The sequence below is a fragment of the Chelonoidis abingdonii genome, chromosome 1 (genome assembly GCF_003597395.2).
Source record: "Chelonoidis abingdonii isolate Lonesome George chromosome 1, CheloAbing_2.0, whole genome shotgun sequence".
NCBI lineage: Eukaryota > Metazoa > Chordata > Testudines > Testudinidae > Chelonoidis > Chelonoidis abingdonii.
In genome coordinates, this window is record NC_133769.1 from 129068803 (window position 1) to 129086884 (window position 18082).

At 44.1% G+C, this 18082-nt stretch overlaps 1 protein-coding gene across 1 annotated transcript in view; it reads right to left on the reverse strand.

Annotated features, from left to right (window-relative positions):
• ITPR2 (inositol 1,4,5-trisphosphate receptor type 2) overlaps positions 1-18082 on the reverse strand; it is a 357167-nt gene that overhangs the window by 201414 nt on the left and 137671 nt on the right. Inside the window, exon 22 of the mRNA XM_032767262.2 lies at positions 1054-1244. Coding sequence (XP_032623153.1) covers positions 1054-1244 — 191 coding nt within the window. The remainder of the gene's footprint in view (positions 1-1053; positions 1245-18082) is intronic.

Below are 18082 nucleotides of genomic sequence, written 5' to 3' on the forward strand. Positions count from 1 at the left end.
AGAACAAGGAGAGAGCAAGGAAGTGGGAGTGCAATTTAGCACTACCCTAGACTCATTTATGAGCTCTGAAATATGCAGTCTATCACATTTGGAACAAATGTATGCTACAGTAAGCATAACCTGACAATTGCTCATCCTTCAGCAACTTATAATTAAGGAAATATAAACATTCAGTATAAATGGAAAGCTTCAAAAGTGACAAATTATATCAACAGATAGCAGAATTTACAAAAAATAATAAAAACTTCTACAGAGCTTGTGTGCCTTCAGGACATGGGAGTTGATATGCAGACTAAGAGACACTGTGTAGCACATAACTTACAGCAGCACAAGGTGAGAACCGTAAGGACATATGCTAGTGGATGAACCTCATGGAATGGCTAGGATAAAATGACAGTGACCCAAATTCTGTTCTCAGCTCCATCAGTGAACATATGGAGAAGGCTTCCAGAATGTCTGGCCCTGCATTTCTCCAGTGTGTCTGGACTCAGTTCTGTTCTTAGTTACACTGGTGTAAACGAAGAGTAACTACTGAAGTCAATGAAATTATACTGATGTAAAACAAGTATAAGTAAATCTGGAAATATATCCTTTGTCCCTAGAGCAGGAGTTCTCAAACTGGGAGTCATAACCCCTGAGGGGGTCACAAGGTTATTATGTGGTGGGGGGGGGGGGGTCACAAGCTGTCAGCCTCCACCCTCAAACCCTGCTTTGCTTCCAGCATTTATACTAGTGTTAAATATATTTTCAAATGTGCTTATACTTTACGGGGCGGGGGGGGTCATTCTCACAGGCTTGCTGTGTGAAAGGGGTCACCCATACTCAAGTTTGAGGACCACTGCTCTAGAAAATATTTCTAGGATAGTTTTAAGGGCCAGATTCTGCCACCCTTACAGACACTGAGCAGTATTCTTCTCCATGCTGAGGCGCGACCACTAGAGAACGGTACTCTTCAAATGTGAGAAAGATTGGGTCACAGAATTCAGCCTAACTGAATAAAGAAGTAGATTAAAATTAACCAGCTACTTTGTAATTTTCCATCATGCTTTCTACCTGTAAGATCTCAATGATTTTTAATTTAGTGTCCATCACAGTCACATCTTCACTGTCTGGGCTGGCCTGCTTGCTCGAGTGGAGGTTTGGCTGTATATCAGGTACGCTGATGGGAAAGATAGATCCTCTGCTCAGTACCATTTGTGTCATCATCTCTCCCACACCATGGATGGTCCTCATAACATTGTTTCCTAGGTATTAAAAAGAAATCATACAACCGGTGAACCTCTCTTTCAAAACTATACACAGTCTTCATGTGGCAAAAATACCCCAACAATCTTAACAAATCTACTAAGGACTAAATCATCTCTTTCCAGATAAAGTTGCACAAGAGGGAAAGCGTTAAGTCAAAATGTCTATAGTTTTGGAGCCAAATAAATCTGACACATCACCCTTCTGCAGAGGACATACCTGCAGGCCAACAGAAAGGCCAAGAGACAAGGTTCCCCAAACACTCATTCACTCCATCAATGTGTTCATCATCTTGTTCTGCAAGGAACACCTCAGGAGAAGAGTGCATAGTTCAGTTTCCATGCCTACTCTCATTGTTGGCTTCTCCATCAAGATTTTCCACAAGGTTGCCAATTGGCATGGTGGATTTGGTAACAGAATTGTAGAATCACAGAGGTGCAAGGATGGAAGAGACCTCAAGAGGTCATCATCTAGTCCAGCCTCCTGCTCTGAGGCAGGATTAAGTATACAAAGGCCATCCCTAACAGGTATTTGTCCAATCTATTCTTACAAACCTCCAATGATTGGGATGTAAACACCTGCACCATAGGAACTGGACTGAGACCAACAAATGAACAAAGAAGCCATCAATTGGTAAGGACTTTTGGTCTCTACAGACCTAATCTGATTTTAACCCGTGACCTAGAGGTAGAACAAGTTTTGTATGCTGTCCCCTATTACCAAAAGCCTGGGCCATTTGACCACCTTACCAATAAACTAGTTATTGTGTACATCTATATCTATAGGTACATATAAAAAATTTTCAATTGTTTAACAGAGATAGGAAATAATTGCTTGACTTACAGCACAGTTACTCCCTCTGTTTAAATTAATCAGTGTTCTGAACACCAAAGAACACACATTTTGGAACATTTATTTGGATGTACTCAACACACTCCCATCCACAGCTCTGAGCACATACACACACTCCATAAAACGTATACAGCCTACAAGCTGAACCAATGGTGGGAGAATGCGGTTTGAACATTCAGCCCCATTTGCTCAACCTTCCCACTTCAGAAAAATCCTGGGAAAGGGACAGACCTTATAGCTTGACCTGAATGTCAAAATGTTCCGTAGAGCAGGGGTTCTCCACCTTTTACTTTCTGAGCCCTCCCCCTGCCCCCAACATGCTATAAAAACTCCATAGCCTGCCAGTGCCACAACTGTTTTTCCACTATAAAAGCCAGGACCAGCATTAGGATGTATCAAGCAGGGTAACTGCCCAGGGCCTCACACCACAGGAGTCCTCACAAAGCTAAGTTACTCAGGCTTCGACTTCAGACCCAGGTGGCAGGGCTGGAGCTCTGGGCTTCAGCCCACACAGTGGGACTTCACCTTTCTGTTCTGGGTCCCAGCAAGTTTAACACTGGACCTCCTTGGTGGCCCCCCTGAAACCTGCTCACAGCCCTCCAGAGGGCCCCGGGCCCCTCGTTGAGAACTGCTGCTCTACACTTACAGTTCCTTGCCTGGGCTCCTCCAAGGAAGAAACTCACTCTCCTCAGAGCTAAGCTTTCCAGTTTAATCCAGCCCTAAGAGCCCACTTCAACCATCCATTCTATTGACTCTGCTAGGAGTTTGATCAAACACCACATGAGGTTGCGGTTTGTTCAGACAAACTGCTGTTCTACTCTGACTTCTGACATGAACAGCAGTTCTATGAATGAATGACTATCTTCATTCTAGGATGGGGGAAGAAGAGGAGGAGGAGGAATTTGAGTCTTGCTCTGGACAGGACATAATGGTTCCTACCAGTGTGAATTAGCCTTTTCATAACTCGTAGATATGACTAACGGACAAGATAATGAGAAGACGGTGGAAAGAGATTCTCCTCTCTAAACAGAGATAATGATAAGTGGGAATATCAGAGTACGTAAAAGCAACCAAAGGCTGGAAGAGAAGATCTAATTTGCCAGAGGAAGGCTTAAGTAATTCCTTGAATGCCTTCTGTATACTTTAATTACCAGGCAACTGCAACATCACAATAACCCTCTTTCTGTATAATCTGCTGTGAAAGGTCAACATCCCATTATATTTTGCTAGCAATATCCTCCCCTTATGCCTTTTTGCCACCATTCATGGAGTTCATATATTGTATGTGAGGAAAGAGGGGGCCTTTAACTCTGACTTAAAAAGAAGAAATAATTTGCTTTTTCAAAGTGAATGAGACAGATTAGTGTCACGTTTCAGGTCCCGTTCAGCATTCAGTCTGGTGTGCAATCTGTCTGAATTGGGCTTTTGAAAATACTCCTTCACTTCCATACAAGTTAAGGGGGCAAAATAATTTCTGACCGTTTTTGCATCATGCTAGGAAGAAAAACACTGGATATCAGATTGAAGACTACATCCTGACATCAGGGTCATACGCAGGCAGATCCTCCTAACTGCCTACGCATAAGCAAGGTAATAAAAATCTTTTCAAATATCCTCCTGGCTACTGCATGGTGCTGGAAATTGCATATCTGGCAGAAATGATCTTTAAACTGCATGGAACATGAGACTAGGATCACCTCCCCACAAAATGCTAAACAATGTTTATCTGCATTGATTATAGTGTAGTTACATCAGTGTAAAACAAGCTTATGAAGAGGAGAATCAGGCCCCTTGACCTTTGAAGTGGCTCCACTTAAGTTGGTTTTTTTCTTTTAAATAGTATTTACCACCAATTTGCAAAATAGATGATCTCATTCATAATGCCCTGTACATTCAGCTGCATAGTCTGCTAACAGTGAAGTGCGGTTGTAGGACTATTCGGTATTCCCTGGGTTTAAGAACTAGAGTAACAACAAAAGTAAAGACCACAGTATAAGATCATTGGACTGCATCACTCCTTGGTGACCTGTCATATCTTTACTTGAAAAATGTATATGGAGGTTAAAATTTTCCCAATGAGTAATGGAGATTTCAGAACTCCATTCATCAGTGAGTCAGGGTATTTATTCAGTCAGTTCATTGGTACTTGAAAAGTTAATGAATTCTGCATAAAAAGAGTCAGTGGAGTTACAGTACAATACAACCGGTACAGCAGAGTGAAGAACTAGGCCGCATAAATTGAAGATGTGACAAGAAGATAGTCTTCTAGGTTTTTATGTCAATCCCAATTTCTTTCTTAAAAAGCAAATCTTGAGAGGTACTTTTAATTGATTTCAATGGGATTTGCAACCGCCTGGCATTCCTCTCAGGAATGGGTCCACTGAATGTAGGTATTCAGTATATATGTGTGCAATTTCTGCTTGGAAATTCTCTGTATATTTCAGTCATTCCAACCTGTAAAATAAATCCTGCTGAAATAGCAAAGGCCCAGGTACTGTGCCATATGGGATTAAGACGTTTTTCCCCCCCGGTGAGCTCTCATCAAGGGCAATGCATAGTTGCACTTTGTCAAGAGTCCATCAGAAATCAAACTGTGACTCAGTCACACTGTGGGCTGGTTCTTCTCTTACTTCAGAGTGAAGAGTAATCACTTCCTCATCTGCAACAGATCAGCAGTGCTGCTCTGTACGGTCGGGGGGGGGGGGAGGAAGTGAAAGGCTTTGCCCAATCCCCACTTCTACTCACTCACTTGTCACCCACCCATGTAGAAGGGGAGAAGATACCCCATGGACATCTGAGGATGGTCAGTGCCGTGGCTTGGATGATATGGACAGGACATGAGACACCCAGGTTCAATTCCTACTCTGCCAGGCTTCCTGCGTGAACTAGGGCAACTCACTTAGCATCTCTTTCCCTCCATTCCCTGGTCTGAAAAGTGAAGATAATAATAGCACTTCCCTACTTCAGAGTGCTACTGTAAGGATACATATACTGTGGAGGAACTCCATGCTACAATGAGGGGAATTATAAGAGTACCAAAGAAAATAAAAAGAGGCTGCTCCTTCCCTTGCCCTGACGCACAGGTGCCAACTTTCAGTTTTCCCCTGGGATGCTCCACTCCCAATTGGCCCTGAGGCCCCTCCTTCCCCCCAAGACGCCACCCTACTCCCTCCCCGCAGCATATTCTGCCTTCACTCTAACTTTTCCGACTCTCCTCCTCCCACCCGCTGCCGATCAGCTGATAGGAGGCACTGTGGGGAAGAGCTGATTGACAGGTGGCTGCTGAGCACCTACTATTATTTTTCCTTGTGGGTGCTCCAGCCCCAGAGCACCAACGGAGTCAGCGCCTAAGCACAGACTAGCAACAGATTAGAAAGTGCAAGGGAATAAGGGGAATGCAAGACACCTTCATAAACTGAACCTATAACAAAGGAAAAGTTACACTGGATTCACTACACTCCTTCCTCCCAAACATTCCTTGAACATCAACCTTTGCATGACTGAAAGCTAGAGGAAGATCAGCTAAAGAACTCTGTCATTCTTTGTTGTATTTCATTAATACAGCAGAAAAAGTTAATGGGAAAAAGCCTGCTTAATCAATTTTAGTATTTATAGCTGCAATGGCTAAGTCCCTCTTTAACCAATATAGTTTTCTTTCTGTCAACAATACCAGCAAGGCTGGGAGTAACAGGCAATTCGATCTCATACAGCATCTTAGCAAATGGCAAGATATCAGCAATTATATTTTAAATTAACATACAGCAAGTCTGGGGGAGAACATTCCTAGAATGAAAATGAAATGGCACTTAGAACAATTAAATATACTTTTCAACCCGAAAGAACCCAAAATATTTCACAAGCTATATATATATGCAGACCACCACTGAAACACAACTGTCTCACAAATGGTGAGTGACCACCAACCAGTACATACAGTGCACAACAGTGGGGCCCCAGAGGGTGCACAAGACACTCAGAGGAACCTGTGCTTTAGGAATATCCATGAAGAGTAGGAAGAAACTTGATTTTAAGAGGTCTCCTCCAAGAGACCTAAACACAGTAATCTACGTGCCACTCAATGTAAATATCTGCCTCAGAAGGAAGAAGGGGTAAATCAGATCTATAAAAAATTTGAACCAAGAGTAGGTATGTACTTCAGATCCGTTACATACAATCAGCATGATCCAGTGAATAGGGCCCTTTGTTCTATTCCTAGGTTAGGTCTACACTGGGTGGGGGGAGGAGGTCGACTTAAGATACACAACTTCCGCTACGCAAATAGCATAACTCAAATCAGCGTATCTTAAGTCGATTTACCTGGCCATGAGGATGGCGGCGAGTCGACCGCTGCCACTCCCCCGTCGACTCTGCTTCCACCTCTTGCGCACAGTGGAGTTCCGGAGTCGACAGCAGAGCGATCGGGGATCGATTTTATCACGTCTAGCGTAGACGCGATAAATCAATCTCTGATAGATCAATCACTACCCACCGATTCGGTGGGTAGTGTAGATGTACCTCTAGCAAATCACTTCATTTCTCTGCTTTCATTTCCCCTCCCACTTTTTGTCTCGTTCGTCTATTTAGATTGCAAGCTCTCAGGGGCAGGCCCTGTGTCTTATTAAGTATTTGTACAGTGCCTAACATACTGGGGTGCTAGGTGCTACCACAATACAATAATAAATAATAAGTTAACCTACCACCTCCACTGTTACTAACTGGGCTAAATCCTGAGAGTTACTGAGCAGATGCCTCTCAGGAGAGAGCAAAAATGTATTTTGTGTGACTCTTACCCAGAGTTTCATTCTTCTGTCAAGAACCCCAAGTGCATTCTCTTATGGCTTCACAATTCTAGTGTAGAATATGTCCAGGGAGTTAGTGATAAGTGATCTATTCACCAATATATAGTACAATGAAAGAGTGAATCAACGTAGGTTCCGATACTCATTTAAAGGAGTTACAGATTGATAGGTACTAAAATGAGGGGCTTAAAAGAGAGAGAATGCTTGTCATCTTTTGGAAAGACAACTGCGCACCTCCTTTTCATTGCATTGTATTATAGTGATCACAACTTCCTAATGAATATCAGTTTCTGTCACAAAACTATAGCACGTAAGTTCATACAATTTGGCATGACTGACAACACAATGGCCTCTCTGAAACGAGAGACATTTCAGAGGAGCTAAGTTAAAGAACATGGACTTGACATGTTGGATAATGGGACACCTCTTCCTGCATAAAACATATGTCCTGATAAATAATGTACTGGTCTGAACAATTCTAAGAGCAAAATAAAAACAAATGGCTAGGTGCTATGCAATATAGCATGGCTGTTAAATGACAGAGCTATATTCAGGGAGAAAAGCCACTAGAAAAGGAATTGGCAAACAATGCCTTGTCTTAATATTGTTCCCAGCCAGTGACTATGTGGTGGCTTCAGTACTGTTCCCAGTGGACAAGAAGCAACAACACTACAAGGAGCATTACAACCGGCCCAATTAGGAACCCTTGTTGGCAGTCTCAGTGGTGAGGCTAGGACTGATATGATGTAGATGAGGTATATGGGTTAGTGTGAGGAAGCTCAGAGAGAGCAGTGCGCCATGTCATACCTGGGCTGCAGATAAACAATGGACTTCTGACTCCACGGTTAGATATCTGACACCTTTTACCTACCCTAATGTTTCATAGGGCCAGATTACGATGCCCTTACTCAGAGCAAGTAGTGCTCTTGCTGCGCAAGTAGCCCTCTGGACATCAGTGGAACCACTCCTGGCAAAAGGTACTATGCCGCATGAGGGAAGTATCACTATTTGGGCCCTTAGTTTATTTTAAACCTTAGAAAGTAGTAAATAGAAAACTGTTGAGGACACTTTAGAAAAAAAAATAGCCTGAAAATATTTTCTGCGGAAATATCATTGACTGAACACAAGACTCAACCCAAAACATCAAACATGGTTAAATGTAATACCTAGTACTACCAGTTATATATTTCTATTCTTGTAACAGTCAAAGGGACTGAGCCTGTTCCCATTGCTATAAAAAAAATCAATGGAAGTTTGGCCATTAACAAGTAAGATTGGATTCCTGCAAGATATTCAAGAGTGCTCAGCTCTCAATAAGGCATTTTAAAAAGAAGCCAAGTTTTCAGACAGATTTCAGCAGCAAGGAATTCCCAGTAAGAACACAGAGCTGCTGGGTGCTGAACAATTTTGGAAAACTTTATTTAGGTGCCTAAATGGGAGTTGTTCGGTGATGGATTCTTTTTTAAAATCTGGTGCTTAATGATCAGATGGAGAACAAATGCACTTGGGTCAATCACTCCAACAACTGCCATTAACTTGTCCAGTAAAAGGGCAACACATGGGTCAATCTTATTTATAAAAAAAAAAGGGGGAGAAAGAGGGGGACAAATGAGTGGTTTTGCAGAGAAATTTGTTTATTTTGTGTGACACTGCTCACATAACGCCAAACTCTCTATGAAAACATTTTTACCTCAGAAAACCAGGACACATTTTTCGTTACTGATTACTGTAGAGTCAAACATATTGAGGTCTTGCAAATATATTCTGTATTGCCATGGTGCTTATGTCCTCTGGATATCTGCACTCCCACTGCAGTATGATAAGCGGGACTGGCGCTAGGGGTTTTAGCACCCTAGGCGCACGGCAATTTCACCGCCCCGCGCGCTGGTCCCGCGGCTCCGGGGGAGCTGCCGCAGTCGTGCCTGCAGGAGGTCCACCAGAGCCGCGCAAGCAGCCGACCGTCCTCAGGCACGACTGCGGCAGCTCCACCAGAGCCACGGATCAGAGGACCCTCCGCAGGCACGACTGTGGTAGGTCCACCGGAGCCGCCTGCTGCCCCCTCCGGCAAAACACCGCCCACCAATAATCCTGGCGCCCTAAGCGATTGCCTAGGCTGCCTAAATGGAAGTGCTGGCCCTGGTGATAAGAACCTGGCAGTATGTGCTACTTAGAAAATTCATGCTTAGGCACCTCACCTCTCACCCAAACTGACAGACTGGGAGGAAAGGATGGGTAAACGGAATAATAAACTTCCCAATGAGCCCAAATATCATTCCTGTTTGTGGCGCCAAATATTTCTGAATATCATCCTGAAATTACTGATATTCTGCATTTTTGGTTAACCCATTCCTACCCCGAAAACTCTCTCTTTAGGACAGTAGTTTTCAACCTGTGGTCCACAGACCCCCAGGGGTCCTCAGATTACGTCCAAGATTTCTGAAGATCCGCATCTCCATTCGAAATTTTGTAGGGGTCCACAAAGGTTAAAAACTAGTGTTGTAGGACAGCCGAACTCCAGTCACAAAAGACCTCAAAAGACTCAGAACACCCCCGCTCCAAAGATCCTTTTTCCTTCAGAGAGGGAGCAGATGGCCCATTCCTAGAATGGAAAAAAAAAGTCTCAGGCTGCTGGTCTAAACACTTAGAGGTTTTACTGTCCCTCTTCTATCAAGGCTTCGGCCTCCTCCCACTTGCCAGAGCCTCTTTCAGGACCGAAGGATCTAAGACACTACTCCTTGAAGACTGAAGATGTGAGGAGCAGTCACTCAGCATCCCTAAATGTCTCAGCTGTTTCCTCTCTCACTCCTGCAACAGATAAAGCCTGGTGGAGAAAGGGAGCCCCTGGGGCCTAGGAAAAAGGGAGTTCCGGAGGTGACTGAGCTGTGGTGGATAATCAGATTAGATGCTGAGGTCTGGATATCGGATATCACTTGAATATTAGAAACCATGACTCCAAAGGATTGCCTGTTTCCCCCCTCTAACCAAGATCACAGCAGAGGCAGCTCTTCCCTACATTGGTCCTGATCGCATGAACTGCTAAGAGCCCACAACCTCCACAGAAGTCAGCGGCAGTTGAAGGCTGGGCCCAAATCAGCATCAAGAATGGGCCCTTAGCCAGTAAGTGCCTCTACAATTAGGTGACTTATGGCGGGAACAGGAGTCATCTCCAAATGCCCTTGCTTTTGTGGATTCCCGAGACCCTTGATACTGATTCAGTGTAAGCTTTTTAAATTTTATTTATATAGAACTAGCCTGGGGCATGTAACAGTGGCCAGAACGATGGGGTCTTCTGTCAGACAGCCACGTGTGCTGTAATGACCAGTCACCATAAGATAAATTAAAAACCCTTTAGCAGCTTTAACTCTAAATGTCTTTGCCTTTGTTGATCTGGCCACATTTCCTCATCTAATTTAATTTTTTGTGCATGAAAAGTTATAGCCATTTATGAGACATATAACAACACCACTTTGATACTTAAAGGAGCACATTTTATTTCGAATCCTTTGAGCTATATATTATTTGCCAGGAACATAAAAGTCTTATAGCTCCATTTGTGAAAGAGGTATTAATTTTTACAGGTTTTCCCTAGAATTTGCTCATAAAGGCTGCAGAAAGTACCATAAACAAACGAACAGCACGCTTTATTTCTTCATTAAACCATACTTCACCTCTCAATAAACTAGCTGACCTCAGGATAGCCTATTAGAAATAGAATACATAACATTAAAGGGAAGAGAGTGGGGACAGCTCTACATTCCACGGGGCCCTATCTGAAAATACACGAGGCCACATTCAGCTCCCAACTCCCCAATAAAACTGGATCTTCTCCATAAATTCACAAAACACATACACCTCAAAACACCTCCAGTTTGCTAGCAACCTACTCTGACTATGAAGAAACTCCACTGATTCTTTTTGTGAAGATCTGTCTTTTGTGATGGGACCTCCTTTTCCACTACATGGACCAGAAAACCAGAAAGTGTTGCTCAAGTTCAACTTTTCAACGGAGGAGGAGGTAAGGCAGGGAATTTAATCTCTGCAATGGCATGCTGGCCCTCAAGCCATAAAGGGTCATGGGAATCTCAGTGGGCCTTCTAGTTGGCAAGATTGGTAAATGTATGCTGTATGGGGTTCCTGGAAAAGGAAGGTGCTCTAGGATCACATAGGGGCACAGGCCTAGTGGCAGAAAGAACAATTATGAAAGAGAAATATTCCACTCCAGAAAATCAAACATACCTGGAGGGGAGTTAACTCCCATTTGTACTGGCTTTCTTTTGTCCAAATAATAGTCAAATAAGTAGCAATTACTATATTATAGAAATCTGATCAGCCTGCCCAAATTTCCCAAGAGTTAATCCTCAAATAGTCTGCTGAATCACTGTTTTTAAACTGTTGGGATAAATTCTCTCTCCAGTCTGACACGTAGGAACTGTCTTCTTAGTGCTGCTCATCAAAGCTTGCCTCAAAATGATGTTTAGACTTGTTAACAATAAAAAGGAGCAGCTAATGGATATATATACACAAGACTTAGAAACCATCATATCAATTCAACAGGCCTTAGATGAAATCCAGCCCATTTTTCCTCAGTGACAGAGGAGACAAGGTGCAGGAGACGAGGCAGGATTGCTGAAGTCCATATGTGGGGTTCAAATCCCCTCTCTTCTATTCTAATACTGCTCATTTGCTTTGGTTTCTGAGCAGCCAGCACCATATTAGTCAGAGGGGCTCTCTACGTTGCTTCATGTGGATGTATTTAGGGGGTGGGGAAATGCAGGTCCTATGTGCCCTGCCATGGAGGGGCAGAGGAAAGGAGTGAGGAGCATACCAGTGAACCCACCATATACAGATCCACCAGCCATTACCCCTCACATGGAAGGCGTGCACAAGCAGCCGGGGCTGCTGAGGTCTCAGGGACGCACTAGTGGCTGTGGAGCTCTCCCGCTGCTTTACACACTGTGATTGGCCCACGATGCCAGACTCCACTGGTCACCTGTTACATTTTCAAACAAGCACTTTTGTGCTTTCTCCCATGCTGCCCCTCATGCCTAGGAAAAGGTCTCCAACATCTACAAAACTAACCCATTACCCTCCTTCAAAACCATCTGCTGCGATGCCTACAAAAAAACTGGACACCGGTTAGGCCACTGTTGCACTGACACCAAAGCCTCTCCTACTGCCCAATGTTGTCTCGCTGCTTCCTTGAGCTCCTGTCAGTCTGTCTGAAATCAACCTCCTCTCCTCTTATACTTTGATTGTAAGCTCTTTGGTGCAAAGACCATTCACTGTACGGTGTTTGTACAGCATTGAGCAAAACAGATGCCTGGTCCATGAGGGGGCTCCTGGGCACTACCGTTTAGCAAACAATAATAAGTAATTACATTGGTTTTCTTTGTTCCTGATCTTTTGGGATCAGATGGGAAAAAACTTCTCCCTATTGACCTAGGACAGATTCAGATGAGTGATGCAGAGGTGGCATGCCTTGTGTGACAGACCCAAACCAGTGGGGTACAGGACTCTGGTAGAGGGCAAATATACTGGTCACTGGACGAGTAGTTTTCTGTTTCCCGAGTGACCAGAGCAGCGGCTGCACTACAGTAATCAGGAACCTGCTAGAACCAATTAAGGCAGACAGGCTCATTAGATCACCTGCAGCCAATCAAGGCAGGCTAATCAGGGCACCTGGGTTTAAAAAGGAGCTCACTCCAGTCAGGGAGGGGGAAGCCAGAGGAGAGGAAGTGCGTGTGAGGAGCTGGGAGCAAGAGGTACAAGGAGCTGAGAGTGAGGGTGTGCTGCTGGAGGACTAAGGAGTACAAGTGTGATCAGACACAAATGATCAATTTAAAAGAACGTTTAGACTGATTGATTGATAGTTCACATGGATACTGAGGCCTGGTCTACATGGGGGGGGCGGTATCGATCTAAGTATGCAACTTCAGCTATGTGAATAATATGCTGAGTCGACATACTTAGAACCTACTCACCGGGTGTCTTCACTGTGTGAGTTGATTGTGCCACTCCCCTGTTGACTCTGTCTGTGCCTCTTGTGGCGGTGGAGTACAGGAGTCGACAGGAGAGCGCTCTCTGGAGTCGATTTATACCTATAATGCAATAAATCGACTCCACGGGATTGATCGCTGCCCGCTGATCTGCAGGGCTGCCCAGAGGTTCAGGGAGCCTGGGGCAAAGTGGGGAGCAGACATAAATAAGGCACCACCGGCTGTAGTGCTTGTGCTCACCGGGCGGCGCTCCGAGTCTTTGATAGCAGTCCTTCACTCACACTGCGTCTTCGGCAGCACTGAAAGACCCGCCGCCGGAAGTGCTGCCGAAGACCTGGACCACCACTGGGTGAGTAAAATAAAAAGGCGCCTCTAGCCAGAGAAGGGATTCTCACCAGATCTCGCAGGCCTGGGCAAATTGCCCACTGCCCACCTCCCCGGTGCCCTGCATCCGGTGGGTAGTATAACATACCCTGAAGCCTGGAACCTGATTTGGAACTGTCAGCTCCAACAAATGGAGGAGTAGACAGCTTTCTGGGTGTGGCGCAAGCGGTGCGCATGTACAGCACAGGCTATCACCAGTCAATGAGGAAGATGCTTGTCCACTGTTAGGTGAGGTGCTGCGCTGGCAGCTGTTAAGTCTTTTCCATCTGCTCCTTTTATATACTATGACTATTAGCCATCCTGTCCGTCTTCCTCTGATGCAGGATGTTCCCTAGTGAACACTTCTTGTATTTGGCTAGGTCAGAAAAATGCCCTAAACAATGGGCTTCACACCTCCCTGAGGAAGTGTGTTTCACAGCCTCACTGTCAGAGTTAAATTTTCCTGTTCTTAATTTTATTAGATTATATGTGGGGTCGTGTGTACACCCTAAACAATTCCGCTTCCCCTTGATGTTATACTCTTCAAATATTTATAGACTGTTACCTTGTTTCCCCCTTTTGTCATCTCTGAGCCAAGCAATAAATATTTAGTTCTTTTAATCTTTCCTCTGTCCTGTGCTGCTCTTCCTGAACTGCTCCGTTTGTCAAAGTCTTTCATAGAATGCTGTCCTGTACAGAACGCTATATCTGGTGAAGTCACATCAGAACTTTACAGAAAGGGACGATTATCTGTGACTTTGGCCGCAATTTGAATTGGCTGTTTTGCTGACGTGTTGCATTTGCAAATACACTTCTAGAAATGGCATAGAACAATGTTTTTGTTTCTAAATCCACACTTTCAACAGAGTCTGTAGGACTGGCACTCAGATCTGTGATTTTAGATCAGTCTGATCTCTGTGCAGTCTGTAAACCGGGGTCCCCCTCCACTCATTGTCTTTACTCCACCACTATCACCCCTGGCTCGTTTCACACAATTCTATTTCTCCTCCCATTGACTGAATGTGTTCAGGCTATCTGAGGAAGAAAAGTTATTTATTGAACACAGAGGGTCAGATTGTGCTCTGTATCGATAAATCAGAGCAAATCCCGTAAAATCAAGCTACCCCAATATAACTAAGGTCAGAAAGTCAGGGTTTAGGCACTGAAGATACGAATAAAATCTGGGGAATAACAGTACTGATGAACATATATCAGGGACTGGAACATTGTCTGCAAGAGAAGAATGAGGGGGATTTGATAGCTGCTTTCAACTACCTGAAAGGGGGTTCCAAAGGATGGAATCTAGACATGTCTCAGTGGTACCAGAATGACAGAACAAGGAAGTAATGGTCTCAAGTTGCATGTGGGGGAGGTTTAGGTTGGATATTAGAAAAACTTTTTCACTCAGAGTGGTGAAGCAACTGGAATGGATTACCTAGGATGTGGTGAAATCTCCATTCTTTGAGGTTTTAAGGTCAGGCTTGACAAAGCCCTGGCTGGGATGATTAGTTGGGATGGTCCTGCTTTGAGCAGGGGTTGGACTAGATGACCCTGAGTCCCTTCAACCCTGATATTCTAGTGATTCTCTGATACAGTAACACTTCTAGTAGTGCTATTAGAGAACAGTAAAGTAGGGTGGAGGGGATCAAACATAAGTGGGTTTTTTTCCGCCACACCTATTTCACTGAATTAAATCTATGCAACACAGCCTAGTCTGGTTCCTGGATGCAGCACTGTCTGTAGATGGTCCCATGCCGTTTCCTCTATCTTTATCCACCTTTTTCAGCAAGAAGTGCTTGACTAAGTGTTTGTGCCCTGTGGGCAGCCTCCAACCTTTGTCTGTGCTGACCTTTTAATTTCCTTCTTGGATGTAGTTGTTTCCACAGATGTAAGTCTGAGCACTGCAGATGGACTGTAGATGTTGTTTAGCTGTGGGTTACACAGTGAACTCGTGTGGGGAGATTAGCACGCCTTGAAAAGGACTGACTTCTTAATGGTGTGTGTTGACATGACCCATTCCTTCCTCCCCTGCTAGTCAAGTGGCTAGGATCTTGTCTCTTCTGAGAGAGTTCCTTGCCAGTTGAACTGGTGTCAGTCTGTTCTGCATCCTTAGGTGCATCCTGTAGGGTCTATGGGTGTGCAAGCTATGGCCTGGATATTCAATAGCAAATATCTTGCTGTGTAGAGTGAGTTATTCTAGCTGGAAAGCTTGAGAGACTGCTGACATCCACGCAGCCACCTAGAAGATGAACTGCTTTCTCGGTTGACCATGCCTTGTCTCCATGGGTGCAGGGGCGGCTCCAGCACCAGTGCAGCAATTGCATGCTGGGCGGCAAGCCGGGGAGGGTGTGTGTGGCATGCTGGTTGCCATGAGGCAGCAGTCAGGCAGCCTTCAGGTTTTTCTGCAGGAGATCCGCTGCCATGGGTTCGGCAGCAATTCGGCGGCTGGTATCCGAAAGCACAGAACCGGCAGATCACCCACAGAGCTGCTGTCGCCAAAGGCTGTTCTACTACCGGCTTGGGCAGCAAAAAACATAGAGCCGCCCCTGAGTGGGTGTCTACCCTTTTCTAACTTATGTATCAAAAGAATGTGAGCTGCACATTAGTCTCACTATTGATGTGCAGAGTGGTACTGAATGTGGAAAGCCTTACCCTTTATGTACCTGTGTGCCCAGCAGCTTGCATTTTTCCCATTGCTCCTGAGGATGTACATGCTTTTGGCATGGAAAAAATTAGGCCTCAGGGGCATATATTGCGGGATGCATTCCTGAGAGTGATTTATCTCTGGCCATTGATATTCTCAAGGCCACGTTCCGATAGCTGTATCTCTGAAGATCTTAGTGCAGCAGAAAAGGAAAGGGCTTTTTTAAAAAAAAACCAATCATTGTTAACTTTAGCAAAGATTAAAATGAAAAAGGCAAAAGTAGAAAAGCCGTTCCAGGTATTGTAGTTGTTTGACATTCAAAAGACAGCTAGTGTGGATGAAATGTCAACTATATAACTTCTCCATAAGTTGGTTTCTTGCTGTAGCCTGATGAATGAATGAATTGGATCCAGGTGCTAGGTCCTCAGCTGATGAAATTGTCAGTTCATATCCTAAAACTCAGGATCAAAAAATCAGTAACTATTGTGACATGATAGACTGTATTCATGAATCATGTCAGTAGTATAATCTTGAACACTTAAGACGGAGTCCGTAAATATGCATTGCAAAGACAGGAATAAATGGCCCAGAAGCAGTGGAATAGCTGCTCTTCTTTTATTTTTTCCACATGATTCTGTGTCTGAGTCAGACACCTGAAATCCCACTTTTCCATCCAACCCTTTTTTCCAACCCTTGGAGGTCCATTTAAGGGAACAACCTCCGTTCTTGCAACCATGGAGGAACTGACAAAATTTCATCAATCCATCAGTACAGCCCTGGTTGGCTAGAAGGATTGCTGTTGACACTCACTCCTCCTTTGTACGTCCAGTCTTGGGGCTTGTCTTCACTACCGATTAAGTTGACCTAAGTTACCCCACTCCAACTATGTAGCTACGTTGACTTACTCTGTGTCTTACTGTACTGAATCGACGGGAGACACTCTGGTCAAACTTACTTACTCCTCTTGGAGAGTGGAGTATCGGGGTCAACTAGAGAATGAAGACTAAATTGATACCACCTGTATCAATTTCAGCAGCCAAGAAGACAAGCCCTTATAGCTGTAGTATTGGTTTGAGTATTGGGAGTCCTCTTATGGAAGGGCTACTGAAGAACAACCTAGATGGGCTGAGCATGCTATCACAGACACACTCACTCCTTTACCCCAGGGAAAGGAAACCATAGACCCTGTTCCCCATTACCCTGCACCTTGTGCAGCCATTTGCTCCATAATGCAAAAATGAGCTGTTCTGATTTAGTATTTACACTTACTTTGCACTGGTGATTTGCAAGATGCGAGGGCATCAGAGAATCAGCCCAAGAATTGAGCCGAGCCCTCCTGTAGAGAAGTGCTATCATGAGGCTAAACCACAAAACATGGTTATGTTGTGATTTATAACCTGTAGTAATTATTTTTAGGTGTTCCATTCCCCTTTATATACGCCTTCATCTCTCTGCCTGTTATAAAACTGAAGTGTCTGATCATCTGTCGGTTTTTATCGACCTGCCCTGACTTTAATTTCTCACTTTGAATTTAATAATACCCATTTCTTAACTATTAAATAAAAAAGTCAGCATCAACACATAGAAAACAGCCCAATCGCATTTCATGGTTATAGGAAGATATGTTGGCAGCTTGACTTAGAAAACACCACATTGATTTTTCAGTAAGCGTTGTTTGATCATACATTAATAGTATGTAAACATTTAAAGGATGGATTGTTCTTGCCTTATTAACAGTGGAAGATCTGTGTGCAATAACAAGGACAGAGACAATCCCAGATCCTAGCTCACAGGAGTGCACGGTACGCTCCCTCTCTGCATCCATGGGAGCTACATTCCTTCTAAGGCAGGGGGATGGCCATGATCCCTCCCACAACAGAGCTGTACAGCGTTTGTGCAGTCTGTGCACCCTCGAGCAGGCAGAGACAGGGTTTTGGCTTGGAGGCACACTTGTAAACCCGTTAGCCCTAGAGATGTGTTCTTTGCACAACTCCTCACTCAGGGCTCAATCTACCTGGACTGAAAATTTGAGCCTAATGTGTGATTCATCTTTTTTAAAAAAAACAAATAACTCAAATGAAAACAAATAAAGCCGCCTATGCATTGTTAGTTTATTTTTGGAGAAGGCTATCATTAAAACTTAGATTAAAGTATAATTTAGTTTTTATCCGACTCAGTATCTA